This window comes from Sciurus carolinensis, chromosome 4 (genome assembly GCF_902686445.1).
Source record: "Sciurus carolinensis chromosome 4, mSciCar1.2, whole genome shotgun sequence".
Classification (NCBI taxonomy): Eukaryota; Metazoa; Chordata; class Mammalia; order Rodentia; family Sciuridae; genus Sciurus; species Sciurus carolinensis.
The window spans coordinates 8,804,023-8,828,581 of NC_062216.1; the positions used below are offsets into that span (position 1 = coordinate 8,804,023).

The 24,559-nt window shown below is 45.0% G+C and overlaps 1 protein-coding gene across 5 annotated transcripts in view; it reads right to left on the reverse strand.

The window, feature by feature from the left end:
• The window catches only part of Msra (methionine sulfoxide reductase A), a 336,723-nt gene that overhangs the window by 168,460 nt on the left and 143,704 nt on the right, over positions 1-24,559 (reverse strand). For 4 of the 5 annotated variants that reach the window (XM_047549562.1, XM_047549563.1, XM_047549564.1 and 1 more), the window contains exon 3: positions 2,915-3,034. The exons of the other annotated variant lie outside the window; for it this stretch is intronic. In XM_047549562.1, coding sequence (XP_047405518.1) covers positions 2,915-3,034 — 120 coding nt within the window. The remainder of the gene's footprint in view (positions 1-2,914; positions 3,035-24,559) is intronic. 5 annotated transcript variants of the gene reach the window in all.

Here is a 24,559-nt window from a genome sequence, read left to right on the forward strand (position 1 = left end):
ACAGGTTGTGATCAAAGTTTGACAAACTGAATTGCAAACACAAAAGTAAGCAATTTTGAAATGGATGCAAATACTGGGATAGACTAGTGTTTCTCCCACACTGAACCTCAGCCATCATTACACCCCTTGGCAGAGCCTGGATGGGTTTTCCTGACATGTTGGGCAAGGCTCTGAGCATGGGGGACAAGGGTGTGCTGACAGATCACCTGCTTTCTGCCTCCTCCACCCCTCTCCTTGGTCAGAAATCTTTAATTAGCTGGTTACCATAATTCCTCTAGCTGGAGATATTATTTGTTCTCCTTCCCTGATATTCCCAGGGATTCGAAGGCTCTACCATCCCATGCCAGAGGGACCACTTTATTATAGCCTCTCTCTGCCTTTTTGTTTCCCCCTTTTATGATCAAAAACAACAACAACAAACTCAAGGGAAAGAAATCATCTCTCCTACCACGTCTGGGTTAGACCCAGTAAGTACCTCTTTCCAATCAGGAGCAAGTTTCCATGGCAACCACACTTCCCAATGCCATTGCTAACTTAGCAGGAGTGTTGGCATCAGAGAGTTCTTTATCAGTCTCCGAGGTTCCCATCTCCACAGACCTGTAAACCAGCTGTTTGCAGGAACCAGATCTTAAAGGGTTTGGTTCTTTCCTTCTAAACGTCAGAAAGTCAAAAAGAATTCCTTGGTATTTTCCTTACGGTGATCATCTTAAAACACATTAATATATTTAAAACTGTAGCAGAGGGATAGACCTGAAAGAGTTTGTGACTTGGTGCAGGAAGCATGAAGACATGAATGGAGAAGGGCTGGGACAGAGTGGCAGGTGGGAGATTTACACCATGGCCAGTGGCATCAACTTTGAGCTGAGAGCAAATGAGGAGGGATTGCAGCCACCAAGCACCCTGGGTGAGGTACCCATCCTCTCTAAGCCTCAACACTCCCTCTGTGAAAGATGGAAATAAACAGGCCTCATGGGAGAACTGTCTGGAAAAATGCAAAGACATAAAATGTGCCTGGCACATAGTAGGAATTCAGATCACTGCACTTGTCACATACTTGTCATTAAGGTAGAAGCAACTCTTGGAGTCTAAGCCAGCAAGCAATCACAGTATTCTGGCTGATTATTATCATTTTGCAAGATGACAAATGGCATAAGCAGTGGATATTCTGGGGTTTTCTTAGCAATGTTTTCATCTTAGGATGTTAAGTCATGCCTGGACCCACAAGAAGGAATCTATTCATTTTCATTCCTAAGGCTTGAGAGGATACACCTGGGCAATCTCCCCAGTTCATCTGAATCTATTTATAGCTCTGCATAAACACTGGTTTAATTTTGAAACAGGGGCAAAAAAATATGGATTAACCATTAAAATTCATTTGATATTCCACATTCCCAATACCAATCAGAATATTTCTAGTTTTTTTCTAGAAACAAGGAAAACAATACACATAATTTCATAATGCCTTCCCTGTTGCACAGTGAAATTTTACCTCAAAATCTGCATTCATATTACAGCAAACAAATCAACGTGCTTATAATTCAGCAAGTCCCCCTCCCCCATCTCTTCTCCCACAGTATCCCGTGTCCTCCATGGGCTGAGGGCACCCTCCTCAAGTAGCACCCAGGCAAGCCTTTATTTTAAAGATAAAGTTGCTTGTGTACTCTTAAATCCCATTTGTGTCAATGTGTCTGACTGTGGATCTAGATGGACCTTCCCGGTTGAGACCTCTTAAGATAGGGAACAAAATATGCTGTTATTTGAGTCTTAATACTCCCTGAACTGGCAGGAAATAAAAGAATTGTTAAAGGCCAGAAACAAATCCAGAGAGGTAAGTTGGTACTGGAATATAATTTTCCAAGGGGGCATCTGCCTCTCTTCTGCAGAAAAATAGTCAGCATTTTTCCTTTTCCTTTTCCTTTTTTTTTTTTTTTTTTTTTTTCCTCCTATAAAGAACCGGAGAGTAAACATCTCAGGCTCTGCAGACCACGCAGTGTCTGCGGTAACCACACGACCCTGCTGTTGTGGCAGGAAAACGTTCACAGATAATATGTTCTTAAAAAATGGGCACTGCTGTGTTTCAACAAAACCTATTTACATAATCAGACAGGGAGCGGGTTTGCAGATCCCTGTGTAACAGCGTAGCTTTTCACGATTTTCCCTGCAGAAAACATGCCTGCTACATGAGCCATTTGAGTCACGAGGGGGATTACTGCGGTGATGGCCCTGATTTCCTCACCTCCCTTCGTCCCTGAACCCTGCCTGGGCTGGTCTCACATCTCACACTGACCCTGGGCTAGACCAAGTGACTTGCTCTGGCCAGTGGGACAACAGCAAGCGTGCCACAGAGACTGGGGCTCCTCCCCTCCTGCATGCAGCTCCTAGGTTCTTGCATCCACCACTGTGTGAATTAGCCCTGGCCAGCGAGCCCCATGTCCCCATTATGCAGCCAACAGCACCGACTGCCAGACACGACCAAGAGCAGCCAGCCCCAGCAGCCCACCGGTGGAGAAAGAGCCCAGCGCTCCCATCTAGACGGCACGGCCAGCCAAGAGCCACTTGGATTTGGGGTTGGTTGATCAACAGCAAAGACTAAATGATACATCCCATAGGAAGATTATCATCTTCTAAAAATATAATGAAGCAAACAAGTATGTTCACAGGAATGGTAAAGGGAAGTTCAAGGAAATATTAAAAAATAATTTCTAGGGGCTGGGGTTGTGGCTCCGTGGTAGAGCACTTGCCTACCATGCATGAGTTCAATTCTCAGCACCACATATAAATAAATGAATAAAATAAAGGTCTGTCAACATCTAAAATAATAATAATAATTTCTATTTCCTTGCTGAAGAGCCTGTCATGCACCAGCAGGGACAAGCCTTGTTCCTCCTAGTAACACACAGCACAGTCCTCCTACCTGAGCAGACTTCCTTGTAAGTGGGGTTGGGAGTGTAGCCTCCTGCGAAGCCCACTTGAGTCGAATATACTCCCTTCAGGATCCAGAATTTCCTTTCAGCTCCCCAGAAACAGCCCATTCCTACAAAAAACAGAAGGTACAGATTAATCACCTTCCAAGAGAAGGTGGCCTGCCACACTGCAATGTCTGTGTGCTGGGACAGAGAACTTGATTTTGTCTTGTAAAGAAGGAGGGTTTTTAACCTTTAACAATAATTTATTTAAGTTATTTGTAAAGATGTCTCTGTTTTCACTGTATAAAAACTCAGAAAGCCTCAGATTTTAATGGAGTCAGGAAATCTATACCCTTCCCAATGACACAGTAAAAAGACAATTATTTTATAAATATTTCCACACTCAATTCATAAATTAATCAAAATTTAATGAACAGATTCCCAGTCATGTTTTTAAAATATTTTAACAAAATTACATCACTAAATTACTGATTTTAATGGAGAAATTTCCAAAATCAACACAGATTGATGCAGTATTGCCAATAAACAATTTCATATACGTGCTCAGTTTTTAAAAATTTTAAAGTCACTATACATTTGCATGTGATCAATCACTGATCACCCAAATGTCCAGTCTTCTGAATTCTGTTACTGAATATAATAAATGGAGGGGGGCAGAGGGAAGGCAGGGAAGGGACAACCACAAACTAACTCACAAAACTCCATGCAGCCAGCGAGCCTCATGTTCTCCCAGTCGTCACCAGTGTTCCTGAATGGATGCAAACCAGGGCCCAGTCCCCAGGAGCACAGGCCTGGCTACACCATGCTGTGTCCCTGGGTTACATTCACCCTAAGCCCCACGTCCACCCTAAGCTTCTGGACTGCCCAGTACACCTGTGCGATGTGGCCCATTTACAGAGTAGCAAAATGGCGCCTCGCTTGGGCTTTATTCAGCTTTTAACAGTCACGCGTAACTGAGACGGAACAGTTGGCAAGTTCACGTGTGCCTCCTACTCTACAACCACCAGATCCGACAGGCTTAATGACAGGGCGGTAAGAAAACTGAGTTTGCTTGACACTTGTTAATATTCTACTTTAAAAATTCAAAAACTTGGAATGGAAACACCATTTGACCCAGCTATCCCACTCCTTGGCCTATACCCAAAGGACTTAAAATCAGCATATTACAGAGATACAGCCACATCAATGTTCATAGCTGCTCAGTTCACAATAGCCAGATTGTGGAACCAACCTAGATGTCCTTCAATTGATGAATGGATAAAGAAAATGTGGTATATATATACAATGGAATATTACTCAGCCATAAAGAATGATAAAATTATGGCATTTGCAGGCAAATGGATGAAACTGGAGAATATCATGCTAAGTGAGATAAGCCAATCTCAAAAAACCAAAGGAAGAATGATATCGCTAATAAGTGGATGATGACACATAATGGGGGTGGGAAGGGTTAGTGTTGGGGTTGGAGTTGGGTTTAGGGAGGGGGGCAGGAATGGAGGAAGGAAGGACTGTATAGATGGAGGGGAAGGGTGGGAGGGGAGGGGGGGAAGGGAAAAAATGGCAGAATGAATCAAACAACATTACCCTATGTAAATTTATGATTACACAAATGGTATGCCTTTACGCCATGTACAGACAGAGAAACAACATGTATCCCATTTGTTTACAATAAAAAGAAAAAATAAATAAATAAAAAAAAAAAAAAAAAAAAAAAAATTCAAAACAACAATAATAGCCATAACATGATGTGCGTGAAGTTATACATTATACAAAGGTACTCTAAAATGTGAGGGGAAGGCTAATACCCAAAAATAGGTTAATAGTTTAAGACTATGATGGAGCCAAATAATTAAATTCAATGCAGTAAAAAATTACTGTTGTGATAATGCTGCAACATGGAAATATGCATGTGATTATATCATAATTATCTAAGGCTAAATTAAAAAGGAAAAACACAGTTATATGCATGTTTTTATTATAACTATAAAAATATTCACACCCAAATAGACTGGAAGGAATTATACTAAAGTTATTACCATGAGAATATTACAGTGGTGAGAATGTAGGCACATTTTTTTCATTTTTAAAGTTATTTTGTAATAGAGTTCTATCACTTTAAAAATGAAAGGTGTATATATTTTTAAAAAGTAAAAAAAAAAATTCAAGGAAATAGCATAAGCATATCATTACTTGGGTTACAAACTACTACGGCATTTTTCCAGTTTACAAGCGAATTGTTTGTTACTAGTGATTATAAATAAATGTTTTCTGAGTGTGTGTTAAAATGGAGTACTCCGTGTCTCTGGCAAAAAGAGTCACCACAAATCGTACTTTGCTGCATTCCCTGGGGTGAGGGCACGGTGCCAAGGAACCTCTGGGGGACAGGAAAACTGAGCTGAACACTTCTGAACGTTAACCACCCCAAAGCCACCCAGGAGCCGTGCCGGTGCCACCCTGGAGACGTCCCCCTCCCGACGTTCAGAAGTCCATGGGGATTGGTGATAAAACATTTTTATTGCATAATGACTTATAGTGACAGTTCCAAAGAGTGCCACATCTCTAACATTCTACATACAAGGGACGTCACAGGCTCGAGTAGCCAGCCGACCAGACCTTGGTCTCCAACTCCTGCCAGCTGCCCCCTGATGGTACAGGCCATCTGTCCTCATGGTTCCATAGTGCCTACCTGAAGTTGTGTTTTCTGAGGTTTCAATCCCCTGTCGACAATCATGGTCTGAGACTACTGAATGGAAAACTCCAGAAATAAGCAATTCTTGAGTTTTAAATTGCTGCCATTCTGAGTAGTGTGATGAAATGTCACCCTGTCCCCCTTTCCCACCTGACACATGAATCACCCCCTTTGTTCAGCGTATCCATGCGATGTGCACTACCTGCCCGTTAGTCACTCATGAACCGTCTCAGTTATCAGACTGACTGTGGTGGTATCACAGCACTTATATTCAAGAAACCCTTATTCTCTTTAGTAATAGCCCCAAAGCACAAGGCTAGCGATGCCAGCAATTCAGATATGCCAATGAGAGGCCAGAAAGTGCTGTTTATATAATGTTCACGACTACCCACAGTTTCAGGATCTACTGGGGCTATTGTCAAAACTTAAAATATTCTTGGCAAAAACAATTGAAACATTAGCTGTAAGTAAAAAGATAGTTCATCCTCTTTTAATGTTTAACAGGGGTCAAGAAATGGTTCTGCTACATGGAGGACAAACCTGGCTCCCACTGGGCCAAGGCCTCCAAAGTGCCACCTGTGGCTGACCTCACTGGTGTGAGATCAATGGACACATTACTGGAAAGGTACCTAACTTTGAATAGGGGTTGTCAATATAACAAAACTCCTCCTGGAAGCAACCTCGTATCTAGGGACTATAGTATGACAAGAGCATGTGTGTTTAAGCAAAGAAAATGGGCTTATTAATGGAAAAATTCCTCGTAACTTTCAATAACCAATAGGAATTTCATCAAATACAACATAGTATGCATTATTTTCTTTTAAATACTTTATATATTTTAAACTATATTTAGAAAATAAAGCACAAATACAGAAAAACCATGTGAAATACATGTTTCAAAGCGCTATTAGCAAACACCTGTGACCACCACCCACAACCCTCCCAGAGTAACCACTACTAACTTCTACAGTAATCACCTCTATCATCTAAGAGCCCATCTCTGGAATTACATTAGTCTTGTTCATTTTCAAAACATTGATGCACTTTTAAGTCCTTCCCTCAACAAGTCCCCCTTCGATTCTTTCCCTTTTCATTCGTCCACTGAAGAACGCGGCCACTTGACAGCATCAGGTGCACTTCTGCTTGCTCCTGCCTTCAGAGGGCAACTTCCTGCACTTGGTTCTGTAGGTGGGAAGAGGCATTTCAAGACCATGATTTGGGTACAACTGGCACTTACCACAGAATGACCAGGGGACTCTAGGGGACCATGTGGCTAAAATTGCCCATCAAGAGCTAGCCCAGTGGGTGCTCATGGAATAGAAGTTGTACATCCAGGCTCACACGTGAGCAGGGCCAGAGGGCATAAGCAGGCTGTGTGAACAGGGGTGTGCCGATACCTTCCCTCACTCCACCATGGTTGTATGGGGATTCTGTACGAGAGCTGAAGGACAAGACAAAGGCCTTTTTGTTGTTGTTGTTGTTGTTGTTTTGATTTGCTTTGTTTATGGCTCATTATGTGAGAGCAAGCCAAATATACCTGACAGCCACACTGTGGGATAACTCAGGAGTGGCCATGAAAGATAGTGGTAAGGGAAAACCCTCCCAATCGGTAGCCTTGAGGAACATACAGGTATCCACCTGTGGAAGAAGTAGCCCACATTTAGACCCATGTGGACTTGTGGACAGTAACACATGGCTTGGTTGACCAGTCAGGGCAGAAACAAAAAAGCCCAGAGGATCAGGAACAAAGAATCCAGGATGCACACAGCAGAGTGTGTATGCAGTGTGAAGACCTCTGAACTGTGTATTAATGCCAACCAGAGAACATCTACCATGACAGAGTTACTAGACAAGGAAGAAGAGGCAAGGCACTGGCCAAGGGACATCAGCCCAGTGCTGGCCCTATGGGCACAGGAACAACATGGCCACGGTGGAAGAAAGAGGCTTTAATGGGCCTCTCAGCATAGATCCCCACTCACCAAGTCTCATCTAGCTACTGCCATCACTAAACACCCAATATGCTAGCAACAGAGACTGTCACCAAGCCCTTAAATAGCACCTTTCCTCAAGGGGATCAGCCAATCACGAGGGAGCAAGGGTGACACACAGCCCGCTCCATGCTGAAAGGGACGTGCATTCCTGGAATAGGTTTGACTCTTCTGCCTTCGGGGCCTCAGCAACACAACATCAGGCCGGAGCAGGTGACAGACTTACAGCATAGGGGATGCGGCAGTGGCCATGACCGCAGTTCCACCTATCCTACTATCTGCGCACTGCCCAGAGCAGTTGTCCAGAAAAAGCACCAAGACACAGGGGCAGACCGACACAGAGACAGTACTCGGGTGCATGCCGTCCTTCAGGACAGAATAGGCTCTCCCCAGAGACCCAGAGACACTGGCATGCCAGGCCCCCCAGAGAAAAATGCATGAGTTTGGAAAGTCAGGGATGGAAACAAGATTCGTTCCATTTCTCATCATCCTCAGTTACCCACTGGGGGCTTTGTTCTTCCTGTCTACACAGCTCTTGGCTCAGCAGGGTTAGAGGACCTGGCCCCCAGAAGGGTGCACTTTACTAGGGAACACAGTAAGAACCCTCTGCAGTTCTTGTCTAGGCACTCTGGGCTCCTGTGTACAGGGACAAGCAGGTGAAAAGAGCTGTCCGGGTGCTCCTGGCCCACAGCAGTAAAGGAGACTCCTGTTGCACTGTGGCTTTGCAAGTCCTTGGTGTTACAAGTTAGGTACAGTTTGCCAGCTGGGTGGGTTTTACCTGGCATCTCATTGTGACTTTAATAGAAACTTGGCCAATTAACAGTGAGTTGAGGATCTTTACACATTGTATTCTGGCTGTTCACATTTGCTCTTTTGTAAATTGCCTTTGTTTGTTTTTCTATGGGGTTGCTGTTTTTCTTATTTGTTTTAATTTTAATATGTTCCGAATACCATTTTTGCCCATTATTTATTTGCAGATATTGTGTCTAATTTGCCTTTTAACTTTGGTTATGATGCCGTCTGTCATACAGATGTTTTAAATTTTAATGTGGTTCAATTTCTATCTATTCCTTATCACAGGTGCTTTTTGCATCTTGCATAATGACTCCTCGCATACATAAAGACATAAAAACAATATCTACATTTTCAGAAACTTTAAAGTTTTGTCCTTCATTTCAGGTTGCGAATCGATCTGGAAGTAATTCTGTGTAGGATGTGAGATTAAGATTCAACTTATTCTTTTATATGGATAATGAAGTACCCCCAAGAGTGGTATTTATTAAATAATCCATTCTTGCTGCACTTCTCTCTAAAGTCACCTCTATCGTACATCACTGAGTGGTCCTGTTTCTGGGATCTCTATTATGCCCCATTTGTTTGTCTGCTCCTGCACTGATACTATACTGCTTTTCAGTCATTCAACGACTACCTACAATGCAGTGCCTGCTGCGTACCAGAAAGTGTTCTAAGAACTTGGTGTGCAGGAGTGAACAAACAGATGAGATCCTACCCCTCTAGTGGGAAAAGATAAGAAATACTAAAAATAATAAATAAGTAGATGATGTAGTGAAGAAGAAGTTAAAGAAAGCTATGAAAATAAGTAGAGCAGAGTCAGATCAGGAGTGCTGGGAGGGATCAACGAGGTATTCAGGGAGGTCCTTTCAGTAAATGCAAACAAGTTGAGAAATTGCTGAGGTCTGTCCAGGTCTGAAGATGTTTCTCCCTTGTCCCGCAGTCCAGTCCAGCTGGGTATGGACCTCAAGACTTCATCAGTGCCCTGAGATGCTACGCCACTGTCCTCTGTGCCGGCTGCAGGCGAGTCTGCTGTCAGTCTAAACACCATTTCTTTGTGAACAATCTATCTTAATAGTTTTTAAGTTTTCTCATTATTTTTAATATTCTGGAGTTTAGTTTTGATATATCTAGGTGTGATTACTTTTTATTTATCTTGCTTTAGGACTTAAAATGTACTTCCAATGTGATCGTTTTTGTCTTTCTTCAGTTCTGGAAAATCCCCAGCTATCGTGCCCTTGAATATTACTTCTTCCATCATTCCTGCCATCCTGTTTCTCTGGAATTCCTTTATATGCCAACCAATGAGTCTGAGTTCATCCTTCAGGTCTCTACCTGCTGAGCACAGGAAGGTAGGAAAGAGGGGAGGGAGGGAGGGAGAGAGGGGAGGGAGGGAGGGAGGGATCCTTGCTTCCCTCTTCCAGTTGCCTCAGAACCATTCACTAGAAACATTCACCAAGTCCTGCATCAATTGGGTTCAACCTAAAAATCCACATATAGAATTATTTCAATGTTTTTTTAATTTCAAGTTTATAATTAGTATTTTTCATTTAGTTTGTCAATTTTCCATTATAGTTTCTTTTTGTTTCTTCATTTATCTTCTTGAACATCCTAAACATACAGATTTTAAAATGCTTTTTAGTTTGTCCCCTAAAATTGACTTCATTGGTAAACACACATTTCACTTATTGTTACCATTGGTTTCCCTGTTAGCATCAGATTACCTACATGCACTGGAACGTGGGTTCGCAGGTTCATGTTAAGGAGCTGCACACACATGGGTGTGCCAACTTAGGCAGAAGGCAGGAGGCGAGAAGCACTTTCAAGCTCTATCTACAGACAGCCATCAGGGTTTCCAGGGTTTCCAGGGTTCCCTGCTCAAACGGCAGCTACAAGAAGAAACACGTGGACCCTAGAAGACCTGAAATGGAGCATAAGAGGAGTCTACAGAATACATCTAAATTGCATTTTAGAGAATATTTTATCCAAAGGTATACTGATTTTGGAAGTCATAGATGCAATGAATTTACCTGCCACTACTACCACCTAAGAACTTCAGAAAGGCACCCACATTCTATAGGAATAAAGTTTTGGGTTGAAGGGGAAAAAGATTTAATAATACATGATTTAAGGACCTAAAAGATTTAAAGAACACTATTCTTCCCTAGTCCCCTCTCCCCTTCTTATTGTGAATTAGCATCTGCCTAACAGAGAAAACATTCAGCCTTTGGTGTTTTGGGATTGGCTTATTTCGCTGTTCTGTAGCTCCATCCATTTATTGGCAAATGCCATAATTTAATTCTTTTTTTAAGGCTGAGTAATATTCCATTGTGTATATATACCACATTTCTTTTATCCATTCATCTGTTGAAGGGCATCTAGGTTGGTTCCACAGTTTAGCTATTGTGAGTTGAGCTACTATAAACATTGACGTGGCTGTGTCACTGTAGTGTGTTGATTTTAAGTCCTTTGGGTATAAACTGAGGAGAAGGGTAACTGGGTCAAATGGTGGTTCCATTCCAAATTTTTGGAGGAATCTCCACACTGCTTTCTGTAATAGTTGCACCAATCTATAATCCCAACAGCAATGTATGAGTGTACCTTTCTCCCCACATCCTTGACAACATTTATGGTTGCTTGTATTTTTGATAATTGCCATTCTGACTAGGGTGAGATAAAATCTTGGAGCAGTTTTGATTTGCATTTCTCTAATTGCTAGTGATGTTGAACATTTTTTCATATATTTGTTGATTGATTATATTTCTCCTTCTGTGATGTGTCTGTTAGTTTGTTAGCCTATTTATTGATTGGGTTATTTGTTTTTTGGTGTAAAGTTTTTTGAGTTCTTTATTTAGATTAGGTAGAGGGGAGTGAAGGTGGGGTGTGGGGTAGGAAGGATAGTAGAATGAATCCAACATTATTACCCTGTGTACATATGTAACTATACTGGTGGGATTCTATACCATGTACAACCAGAAGAATGAGAAATTATACTCCATTATGTATGATGTGTCAGAGTACATTCTACTGTCATGTATAACTAATTAAAATAAATTTAAATTTATTTATGTTTATTTAAATTAAAAAAAGATTTAAAGAATAGATGAAAATTACTGGGAGACTATCAGATTTACATTTTTTGCACTATCATTAAATATTCTTTATAAGAATGTTCCAGAAGTTCTGATGGATTTTGGTGGGGGAGGGTGTTGTTTTGCCCCTTTAGAATTACTTCTAGTTAAAATTTTATGTCATTTCTCATAAATAAATGTATGTGAGATTTTTCATATTTGTGGGGCTTTATTTTCTCTTAAGATCGTGATGCTCACATGAAATCTTCGGAAAGAACCTTAAAAAAAAATCAAAATTTCATAAATCCTTTTTTCAAAACACATGAACTAACTAGTAAAAATCTGTGATTGTATGTGCTAAAATGCTATTTTCTAAAAATATAAGAGGCCAACAACTATAGCCGTAGGCGCCCGGGAACACGGTCCTCAGGTCTGCTGCCCTTACGGACCCACTACGCCAATGGGCCGGCCGGCCGTTCTGCTAACCAGTCCGCCCCATTCTCTGCTGCTGGCAGGCCCTTCCCCAGCTCTGCCTGCTGGGGACCAGAGCAGAACGAACCCTCGGACGCTGGATGGGGCAGGAAGAGCCCTCTGTGCCGTCAGAGTGGATGCCACCGGGCTGGGCAGGAGCGGGTGCGACCGCTCCAATCCAAATGCTGCCCCCCTCCGGGCTCCTCTCCAGGAACGTGGCCGTGGCCACAGTGACCCCGGGCTGCCAGGGCGGGCTGCTGAAACAGCAGCTGCAGGATACCGGAGGCCCCGGAGGCCTGGGGAGCTTAAGAGGAGACTGGTCCAGGAAGCCAGAGCAGTGCGGCTAGGATGGCTCCTTCCCCACGGCGTCACTCTGACGCTCAGGGAGCAAGACCACCTTGCCTGTCCGCCGCCCTGTGCAGCACACACCTTGTACTGCTCTCTTCCACTTTTGAAGCAGCATTTTTCTGTGCAACCTTACATGGAGCCTCGTGGCCTCCACCTCCCACCTAGGAGAGCTTCAGGAGGACACGGCCTCCACGTGGCTGCTGGGACCCCACCAGGAAGCCTCCCTGGTGCCAGATGAGAGCCCAGAGGCTCCTCTGAGGTCTCTGCTGGTTTTACTGGCAGTGCCTCAGAGGAAGCTGGTCCTGACCCGTCTTCTCTTTGTCTCAACCGCTTCCCTGTCTCGTGCTCCCTGCTCCCTTCACCAGCTGGACGCTGACAGCAGCACCCCAGCCTTCCCTGCCCAGCTGCTTCCTCTGCAGATGCCCCTCCCATCTCCCAGTCCCTCCCCGCCACCTATGCTCTCAGGTGTGTCACTTTCTCTTCTTTAAAACCGCGGACAGGTAATATGTGAGAATTTAGAAGATACTACATTCTGATCCTATGATTCTACTCCTAACAAAAGGTTGCAAGAAAATACTCTTAATGATAAATACCAATTTTTAGGAATGTTTCTAATAGCATTATTCATAATAGTAATAAATCTGAAACAACATAAAATTGCAGTGTTAGAGAAAGTATTTAAAAGTATTTAATAGATGATGCTGTACCCACAACTTGGAGTAGACTTTTTATTCATTTTTCTAACATTATTTAATTACATGTAAAAGTGTTCAAAAGATGGCATTAAGAAGGAAAAAGCACACTGGGCTCAGTGGCACACACTTGTATTCCCAGCAGCTCAAGAGGCTGAGACAGGAGGATGGCGAGTTCAAAGCCAGACTCAGCAACTTAGTAAGGCCCTAAGCAACTCAGTGAGACCCTATCCCTAAATAAAATATAAAAAAAGAGCTTGGGATGTGACTTAGTGTTGAGCACCCCTGAGTTCAATCCCTAGTACCAAAAAATAAAAAATAAAGAAAAAGCAGGATAAAAAGAGTATGAAGAACTTTTTTATAATTTAATGTATATATGTTGAAAATGGATCCAAGGAAAATAAACCAAGGATTTTTATTTTCTTCTTTATATTCTTCAGTATTTTCCAAATTTCTACAAGTATGTATTCATCTGTTATACTCAAAAGAAGTTTTTTAAAAAGTCTATATAGCCGGGCACAGTGGTGCACACCTAAAATCCCAGTGGCTCAGGAGGCTGGGGCAGGAGGATCAAGAATTAAAAGTCAGTCTCAGCAACTTAGGAAGGCCCTAAGCAACAACTTAGACCCTGTTCAAATTCAAAAAAGTGGGGGTGGGATTCTGGGGATGTGGCTCAGTGTTTAAATGTCCCTGCGTTCAATATCTGGTACAAAAAAACAAAAGTTTATATGGCTTGATTGATAGACAGCTTGGAGGGAAATGAAATAAATATAATGTTGATCTAACAGTTGCCTCCATTTGTTCTTTGTGTTTTTATATGTTTGCAAAATTGTCTCTAAAGGGCAGGCATCACTTTTATAACCACCAAAACTGAAGTTCTAAGACCCATAGCCTACTCTCAGCCAAACTGGAACCCCTTTCCCATGACCACCTTCCTGACCACCACGACTGTTCCTACCTTGCACGGTCCACTCCATGTCCAGCTGTGGAAATCCTGCCCGTCCACCCAGAACAATTTCAGATCTCAAGTTCTCCCTTAGTCTTTCCAGAATGCCACGCTGATAAGTCTCTGTTCTCAAATCCCAAAGCACGCCCGGGGCCTCTTCACTCAGGTACTCACAGTCAGTACTACGAGTGATTGTGGGCCTCCTTGGAAGCCCCTCTCTCCCTCTGCCCCCTGACATAGCCCTTTTATGTTCATGATCTAGGGTAGGAGAGTCTGTTGAACTTGAATTCTATGAAAATTTAACAGACCTTTTACTGGGGGATTGGGATTGAACCCAGAGGCGATTTACCACTGAGTCACATCTCCAGGCATTTTTGTTTTTTATTTCGAGTCAGGGTCTCACTAAGTTGTTTAGAGCTTCATTTAGTTGCTGAGGCTGGCCTTGAACTTGTGATCCTCCGGCCTCAGCCTCCCAGGTTGCTGGGATGACAGGCATGCACCATCATGCCTGGTTTAACAAACCATCTTTATCCTTATGATGGAGTCCACAGTGGAGGGACCCCCCTGGAAACCACGAGGCGTGTGTATGAAGAGCTCAGCCCCTCCCTGAAGGCTTTGAAAATGGAGACTCAAGGAACACAGAACTAAAAACTGCTCTCTTTCCGCCTCTCCCTTTCCTAATGTGGATTCTGAAGTACCAAGCGCTGCAGTCGATCCTGGGGCAGACACACGCCCTCCCTCTGGACCGGGGCCAGTGCCCGGGCACCCTGACCACTTCCTCCTGCAGAGCTGGGGAAACGCGGCTCGAGCTGCTCAGGGCGCTGGGGACATGCCACACGTCAAGCCCAGGGCGGGGCCAGCGATGCTGCCGCCACTGTCCCTCGCCGCCTCTGGGCTGCCTCTGAACCCCAACTCTCCTCACACGTCTCCCTTCTCGCTGCCTGCGCCCAGCGTCACCAGCCAGGCATCTGTTGCCCCAAACCTGCAAAGAATGCTGGTCGCAGCCAGGGGCACTGCAAATTGTGTGTCACAATGTTTGAAATTTCAATTTGTCATCTGGAAAATGAAAAAAAATGAAATTACTGCCAACCTGCAGCTCGACCATCGAGTGCTCCACTGATGCTGGGTGGAACCCTGAGGCGGGAGCCATGTCCCTTTCTCCTTCTCCTCAACTTTAACTGTGACTTCATAACTGTCACCGTGAGCAAACCAAATTTTTCCTACAAAAGTAAATAACCTCGAATCCTTTTCCTTATATGGCGGGGAGGAAGGGAAGGGGAAGGGCTAGGAGGAGGCGGTCTTTGTACATAGGGACGCCCTTAACCCCACAAGGACGACCTCATCAGTCCAATTGGAAGAAGAGAAAATGGAGACTGGAGATTCGAAGAGCTTAGGTCACTTGCTCAAGGACACAGAACCAAGATGGCCTGAGTTGCTCCAGCCAGGCCTGGTTCCAAGCTGAGGTTCCCCCCGCTGCATCTCACTGGGGTCTGGAGAGCTGAGGAACAGCCTCCCTGCCTCCCTGGGCAGACCCAGGGCACCAAGGGTGCTGCTGTTGGTTCCCATTACTCATCACAGGGAATCAGGTAAACAGAGTGCGGCTGGACAAGGATCTCGGGAAGGGAGCTCGGGTTCCCAGCGCCCTCCATGAGAAAGGTTTCCTCCACGGCCTTCACCGGCTGTCACTAAAGCGCTCCGGGAGTTGTCAGCACTGACGCCTGCTCCACGCGTGGCCCGTGTCCAGGGTGCTCCTTCCCTGGCTCCCTGTCCTCTTGACAGGACAGGGTGACACAAGATGAGGGCTCTGCCCAGGGCAGCAGGCTGGCACTCAAATCCAGCCACAGCTGGGCAGACGTGCTTCTCACAGGAGGGACAGAGAGGAATGGCCTGGGTACACTCAATGGGGCAGCTCAGAAGGGGCGGCCGGCCCTGTGACAGACACCACGGATGCCGACTGTGTGGTCAGGGCAAGCCTCTGCCTGTCCACCGTCCAGCAGGAGCAGGGGGTCGGCGATGGATCTCGCTTGCTCGAAAATGCTGGAATTTGCTGCCACGGAGAATGAACGTGTGTAGAAACGCAGACGTTTCGGGCCAGCTCTGCGCCAGCTTCAGTGCCACCCCACCCCACGGCTACCTTCCTTCCTCTACGCTTGCTTGGAAACTACAGATTTAAGAATACTTTCTGCTAATATGAGAAATCATGAAGTAATTAGGGTCTGATTGATATTCTCAATATTTGATGACAACTAATTACTTTCTGTCCACATCAAGGCCTAGAGCTGCTTTAATTTGATTAAGCCTTCTTTCTGGTCTCTTTCCTAACTTAAAACGAGACCACGTATGCACAGGCACATGCCGCTGTGACTCTGCACTGATTAATCCAGTTCCGGGCCCGTGACACACGCAGGAGCTCAGCCTCCCCCTGGGGACAGTCTTTTAAGAGCAAGAGGTCCCCGTTTCCCAGCAGGGCCCAAGAAACACACCCCCAAGATCAGTCGGGTCTTCCCTCTCATCTAACCTGGATGCCCCGCTGAGGCTCTGGACTCTGTCCCACAGGGGCGAGTGACTGTCCAGGCATCACCCTGCAGCTGCAGAAGGAGCCCAGACTGCTCTGATCCAAGGACAGCTAGGAAGCTCTTCCTACATGCAACCCGAGCCCTGGCACGTTCCTCCTTCACTCTGCTCCTCTCCTGAGGTCACAAAGGACAAAACATGGACAACTGGCCCCTCTTCCTCACAACAACCTGCTGATCCTCTGGCCTTGTGAAAACAGCTCAGGAACCTCCTAACCTCCCCCTCTCCATGCTGAATACAGCAAGTCCCTGGGTCTGCTCCTCATTAGACACACCTTGGGGTCTGCTTGTCATCTGCTCTGGTCAGAATGTGCTTGCGAGAGTCTGTACCCCTTCAAGTGGAGCCACAGCTGCTCCCCAGGGATGGAACGTGAGGTGGGGTGTTTCCCTGGACTGAATGCCCATCACACAGGAGGCCAGACTTCTCAAACCAGCCCCCTGGACAGGGCCCAGTTCTCCAGGCTGCTGGAAAGCAGCGGAGCAAGTTGGACTAGACCTTGAGGAGAGACCGGGCAGCCCAGGACCTCAGTTCCAGAGTCCGACTCCTCCAGAGGTTGTGAGGAGGGTCTAGGCAGGGCCAACAAGTAAGTCACCAGCTGGCCTGGAGTCACCAGCTGGCCTGGGCTGAGGAAGAATGAACGTGTCAAGAAAGCCACACCAGGGCTGGGGTGCGGCTCAGGGGTAGAGCGCTCTGCCCAGCCTGTGTGAGGCACTGGGTTCGATTCTCAGCACTGCATACAAATATGTGAATAAAATAAAGGTCCAACAACAACTGAAGAATATATAGAGACTATTTTTTTTATTTTGTATTAGTTGTAGGTGGACACAATACCTTTATTTTATTTTTATGTGGTGCTGAAGATCGAACCCAGGGCCTCACACGTGCTAGGCGAGCGCTCTACCACTGAGTCACAACCCCAGTCCTGTGAATAATTTTTTGAAAAAGAAAGCAAAACCATCACTTGGCTTGATAAGCAGGCACCTCTGCCCACGTTCTGTGCCCGAGGTGTCTGCCGTGGCGCTGCTGTTCGATTCTCCCTTACAGAGGGGCAGGAGGCCATGACTGCCTGGTGTCGCGCCACAGGGGAATGAAAAGGCAGAACACAGGGACCCGGGGAAGAGGCACCAGATGGAGAACTGTCCCTGAAGGTCAATCTGCAGCCACAATGTGACCCTCTTCCTGGCTTTCTTGAGAAGCAGTAAAACATCAGTGGAAGGCCAGGCTCAGCCTGGACCCCTCCACTCATCAGAAAAGGAAGGGGACAGCTGGGGGACTGTCGGCGAGAAGCATGGCCTGTCTCTGCACGGGGCATGAAACCCAGGCCCACCGGGCGACAGGCTGGAGGAGCGCCACGCTTTCACCACCAACACTCTAGGAATAGAGGTGAGGAAACACTGGTGGTCTTTACCAACTGCAGGCTCAGCACAGGAACACAGGCGACCACCAGGAGTGGCACTTGGGCTCCCCCTCAGCCCCCGGGCGTGAACGCTCCTTTACGCTCCCTTCCCTCCAGGAGAAGCGACACTTCCTCCTTCACCTGCCTGTTCCTTGGCTGGTCTTCTTGGCATCCAGTAGACAGTTCATGCATTCAAACTGAGTAAAGTCTCGGGACGTAAGATCAACACACGAAAATCGGTAGTGTTTCTATCCATCAATAATGAATTGGATTTTTAAAAGGCAATCCAATTTACAGGAGCTACCAAGAAATCTTGGAATAAATTTCACAAAAAATGAATGTTCTCTGCAATGAAAATTATAAAACACCGATGAGAGTAACTGAAGAGGACACACACACACACACACACACACACACACAAAAGGAGAGAAATCCCATATCCACAGATTGGAGGAATTAGTATTGTTAAAATGTCCACACCACCCAAAGTGATCTACAGGTTCAAGGCAACACATATTGAAATACCAAATGTTCTCCACAGAAGTAGGAGAAGAGATTCTGAAATTGAATGGAGCCACAAAAGACACCAAATAGACAAAGCGACCCTGGGCAGCAGGGACAAAGCTGGAGGCATCACAATACCCAACTCCAAAATAGACCACGAAGTCATAGTAACCACAACAGCTTGTGCTGGCACAGATGGACACACAGACCGATGGGCAGAACAGAGAACCAAACATCAATTCACGTATTTACAGACAATGGTCTTTTGACAAATGAACCAAGAAGAGCGGAGAAATAATGTCTTCTTCCATAAACAGTGGTGGAAACATGGACACCCACATACAGAATGAAATTAGACCTCAATCTCACCATATACAAAAATCAACTCAAAAATGGATGTAAGACTTGAAACTAAGAGGACTAGAAGAAAATGTCCTGGAAATGCTTTGGGACATTGGTATGAGCAAAGATGTTTTGGAAAAGATTTCAAAAACAGAGGCAAAAAAGCAAAAATAAATGTAGTTATATCAAATTAAACCACTTCTGCACAGCCAAGGACACAATCTATGGAGTGAAAGAGAACTTGCAGAACTGGATGAAATATTTGCAGAGTATTCATCATCTGATAAGGGATTAATATCAGAAGAAATAGAGAATCCCACTCAACAGCAATAATAATAATAAATAGTCTGATTTTAAAATGAGCACATAATCTGAATTGACATTTCCCAAAAGAAGACATACAAATGACCAACAAGTACATGAAAATCTGCCCAACATCACCAATCACTAGGGAAGCACAAGACCACAATGAGACATCCTCCCACTCTAGTTACAACGGCTATAATCAAAAACACAAAAGTAAAGCTGATGGTGCAAAGGAGAACCTGCATCCACTGTCGTGAGAGTGTAAATTAGTGCCACCATCATGAAAACAGTATGGAGATTCCTCAAAAAATTAAAAATTGAACTACCATGTGACCCGGCAATCCTCCTTCTGGGTATATATCTGAGGAAATGAAATGGTACATGGAAGAAATACTGTATTGCCATGTTCACTGCAGGACCAGTCACAACAGCCAAGACATGGATTAACCCAAGTGTCCATCGGTGGGCGCATGGATAAAGAGAATGTGTCTCCGTTTATGTCGGCGCAGGAACCGACTTCCTCAACAAGATCCCTAAAGCACAAGAATCAACAAAGGGGATGGTATCAAACTAAAAGGCCTCTTCTTGGCAAAGGAAACAATCAAGAATTTGAAGAAAGAACCTGCAGAATGGGAAAAAATCTTTACCACACACACCTCAGATAGAGCACTAATCTCAAAGATATATAAAGAACTCAAAAAACTTAACACCAGAAAACAAATAACCCAATCAATAAATGGGCTAAGGAACTGAACAGACACTTCACAGAAGAAGAAACACAATCAATCAACAAACATGAAAAACAGTTCATCTCTTGCAATTAGAGAAATGCAAATCAAAACTGCTCTAAGATTTCATCTCACTCCAGTCAGAATGGCAACCATCAAGAATACAAGCAATAATAAATGTTAGTGAGGATGTAGGGGGAAAGGTGCACTCATACATTGTTGGTGGGACTGAAGATTAGTGCAACCACTTTGGAAAGCAGTATGGAGATTCCTCCGAAAACTTGGAATGGAACCACCATTTGACCCAGCTATCCAACTTCCTCAGTATATACCCAAAGGACTTAAAATCAGCTTACTACAGTGAAACAGCCACATCAATGTTTATAGAAGCTCAATTCACGATAGCTAAGCTATGGAACCAACCTAGATACCTTTCAACAGATGAATGGATAAAGAAAATGTGGTACATATACACAATGGAATATTACTCAACCTTAAAGAAGAATGAAACTGTGGCATTTGCAGGTAAATGGATGGAACTGGGGAGCATCATGCTATGTGAAATAAGCCAATCCCCAAAAACCAAAGGCTGAATGTTTTCTCTGATAAGTGGATGCTGATCCATTGTGGGGGATGGGTAGGGAAGAATGAAGGAACTTTGGATTGTATAGAGGGAGTGAGGGCAGGGGTGGGGCAGTAGAGTTGGGAAGGACGGTAGATTGAGACATTATTACCCTATATACATGTATGAAGAGAATTAAAAAAATGTTTAGCACTGTCAAAAAAAGTTAACGAAAATAAATAAATAAATTTTTTTTAAAAAAACTGAATGCATCAAGCTAGAAAAAAAATGAATCAATAAATGGGATGGTATCAAACTAAAACCTTCTTCACAGCAAAGTAAGTAATTAAGAACATGAAGAGAGAGCCTACAGAATGGGAGAAAATCTTCACCACGTGCACCTCAGATAGAGAGCATTAAACTCCAGGATATATAAAGAACTCAAAAAAACTTAACACCAGAAACACAAATAACCCAATCAATAAATGGGGAAAGGAACTTGACAGGCACTTCACAGAGGAAGAAATACAACTGGTCAACAAATATATGAAAAAATGTTCAACATCACTAGCAATTAGAGAAATACAAATTAAAACTACACTGAGAGTTCATCTCACTCAAGTGAGAATGGCAATTATCAAGAATACAAGTAATAATAAATGTTGGCAAGGATGTGGGGAAATGGTGCACTCATACCTTGCACCACTCTGGGAAGCAGTGTGGAGATTCTTCAGAAAGCTTGGAATGGAACCACCATTTGATCCAATTATCCCACTCCTCGGTTTATACTCAAAGGATTTAAAATCAGCATACTATAGTGACATAGCCACATCAATGTTTATAGCAGCTCAATTCACAATAGCTAAGCTATGGAAGAAACCTAAGCACCCATCAACAGAAGAATGCATAAAGTATATATACACAATGGAATATTACTCAGTCATAAAGAATAATGAAATTATGGCATTTGCTGGTAAATGGGGAACTGGAGACTATCATGCTAAGTGAAATAACCCAATCCCAAACGACCAAAGGCCAAATGTTCTACCTGATATGCAGATGTGGACTCAATAGGGGCAGGTGTGATGGTTCACTGGAATGGATGGGAGGAGTTGGGGGAAGGGAGAGGAATGGGACATAACTTTCTTATGTTCATATATGAATAAATGGTCAGTGTAATTCTACATCATCTTCAACCATGAAACATGGGAAGTTATACTCCATGTATGTATGATATGTCAAAGTACATTCCACTGTTGTTATGGTTTGGATGTGAGGTGTCCCCCAAAAGCTCACGTGTGAGATGGTATAAGAAAGTTCAGAGGAGAAATGACTGGGTCGTAAGAGTCTTAACCCAATCGGTGAATTAATCCCAGGAGGGATTAACTGAGTGGTAACTGGAGTGGTGCGGTGTGACGAAGGAGGTGGGAATTGGGGCGAGGCCTTGGGTATATACTTGTATCTGGCCAGCGGAGTCTTTCTCTGCTTCCTGATCACCATGTGAGCCACTTCCCTCTGCCACACTCTTCCGCCATGATGTCCTGGCTCACCTCCAGCTCGAGGAATGGAGCCTGCTGTCTAGGGATGGAGACCTCTGAAACTGTGAGCTGGCAAATGAAATTTTCCTCCTTTAAAATCATTCTGGTTATATCTTTTAGTCACAGCAGCAAAAAAGCTGGCTAAAACTACTGCCATGTATAACTATAAAGAACAAGTTATAAATTTTAAAGAAAGAGAATGGGACTACTACTCCGCCATAATAAGAATGAAATCCTGCCCCTTGCAGCACCACGGGGACCTGGAGGCTGTCATGGTGAGTGAGATGATCCAGGCACAGAAAGGCAGATGTCATCTTCATCTGTGGAGCTAAGAAGTTGAGCCCACGGAAGAGAGTGCCACGGTGGTTACCAGGCCTGGGACGGGAGCGGGAAGGGACGGAGAGCAGTCGGCTCGGGGTCAGGGAGCGCACTCGGAGGGAGCACTTCTCGCGCTGGAATGCTGCTCCCCCACAAGCACTTGGAACCGGGCTGGCGGGCCACCTACTCACAGAGGGGAAAGTCGTCTGCTGGGAAGAGCTTTGGCCACCACAATCCCAACACTCAGAAGATTCCAGGAGGAGCCTTGAAATGTCCTCTGTAGTTATTGATTCCTCTTTTTAAACCTTCTTTTCCTCGAGTTAAAATTTTCAAATTATTTCTTACTCGACTGTGTGTACACAGTAGGCAACTGGACCATAAGGACTTTTCCCCTATGTCCACAGCCACATGCGGAACACTGCTCACTCCCTCATCTAACAAAATATTCCTGTTAAGGGGCTGCGTTTGAGACCTTTCCGCAAAAAGTTTCCAGGGCAGGACGAGGGCGACCTGATTGAAGATGCACGCACGGTGCAAGGGGAAACGTGCCTGATGACCTGAGGCACAGGACGGGCTGCGGAGAGGCGCTGAGGCCTGACAGATGAACAGGGTTGCAGCTGAGGGCAGGAAGGGTGTGAGGGGCTCATGGAAGAACAGAGGCGAGGTCCCCACACAGCTTGGCTGAGAAGCAGCACTAAACAATAAAAAAGCCAGAGTAGGTTGGAATTCGGTTCTTCTGGGCCTTAACAGCCAGACATAGGAGCGCAGCTGTGTCTGGAGACAAAGAGGCCCCAGCAAGGGAGGGATCCGACCACAGCCGTACTCAGATCCCTCAGAGATGACAGACCGGTAGGGACTCAGCTCCGCTCACAGGACTCCAGGCCATCACCACCTGGCCTAGGCCACCACCTCTCACCCTTGAAGACTGAGCCCTCTCCACCCTAAGGGAAAGGGACCCACCCTTGTGGGGCTTGGTAATCACGGTGAAATCAAGGTGAACAAGGAGCACACAGCCACTGGGGAGGTGGAAGAGGCGTGCCGGCCACAGTGGCGCCCCTGACGGGCTCTCCACACCTCGTCCACCTCGCGTGAGCTTTCTGAAATTCACTATGTTCCCGCCATTTCCTCGGCTCTTGCTGCTCTTACCATAGAGCACGATTCCCTTAATCTGGCACACCGCTCACTGGTGCCTGTCCGTGCAGATCACTGCGGCCAGCGTGGTTTGAGGAGAGAAGGCAGCAGCTGTCCACTGAGGACTAGCCCCAAGGTAGCCAGCCCCACCAGACAATGTGCTCCCTCCACTGGCCTTCTTGGCTGGAGAGACCACTCCCTCCCCGTAGCCACTGATGATCCCAGGATACAGACTGGAGTGGCGTGCCCTGGACAGAAGCCAGCTACAGGAAAAGCTGGGACTCAAGCCCAGGTCTGAGTCCAAGCCTGTGACTTTCCATTCCAGCACACTGTCACCATGGAACCAGAGAAGGAAGACAATCCATTCTAACGGGAACTGGAGTGGGGAAGTGGGCGAGGTGTCTCATCCATCTTCCTCCCCACCAAACATTCTGCTCCAGGATCCTGATCTGATCCCCGGCTCTGACCTTCCAGGTCTGTCATTCACCTTGACTCCCCCCAGCAGCTTTTCATCAAACTCAGGGTCATTATTTCCTCACATGTATCTCTTGTCCCAGTTACTCTCTGGCTCCCTCTGACACTGCAGTCACGTGTGTCCGATCCCGTGACACGATCTCACGGCCTCAAGCTCTGTTCACTATTGGAACACGTGTCTTCTCTGTGCGCTCCAGCTTGGAGAATTTCTATGGGCCTGCCTTCAGATTCACTGATCCGTCTCCTGCAATGTCCAGACTCCTCCTACGTCCACTCAAATGTCATTTCCAGATGCTGTTTTTTACAATCTTGGAACTTTCATTACCTTTTCTTTTATAGTTTTCATTTCTTTGTAAATATTTTCCCCATCCCATCTCTTCACCCATTTCATCCATCTTTTCCTAAAAACCCTTTAATATACTTCTAACATGTTCCAAGTCCCTGTCTGCTTCTTTCAACATCTGACTGGCTCATCTTGGAGGTGCTTCTATTGACTCTTTTCTTTTGGTCATCAATCACATTTTCTTATTTCTTTGCATCTGATAATTTTATTGTATAATAAACACCATAGAGGATCCAGTAGAGATTGGGTTTTGTCTTTTCCTCTAAAGAATGTTGAATTTTATCCTGGCAAAAAAATTAATTTCTGGTGGGCCGCATGATTCCTGACGAAGCATGGTTGTAAGTTTTACACTGGTGGCCTTGTTTCGGTTTTTCCCTCAGTCTAAGGACACAGTCCCTCATCCTGGGTTCACTCCTGAG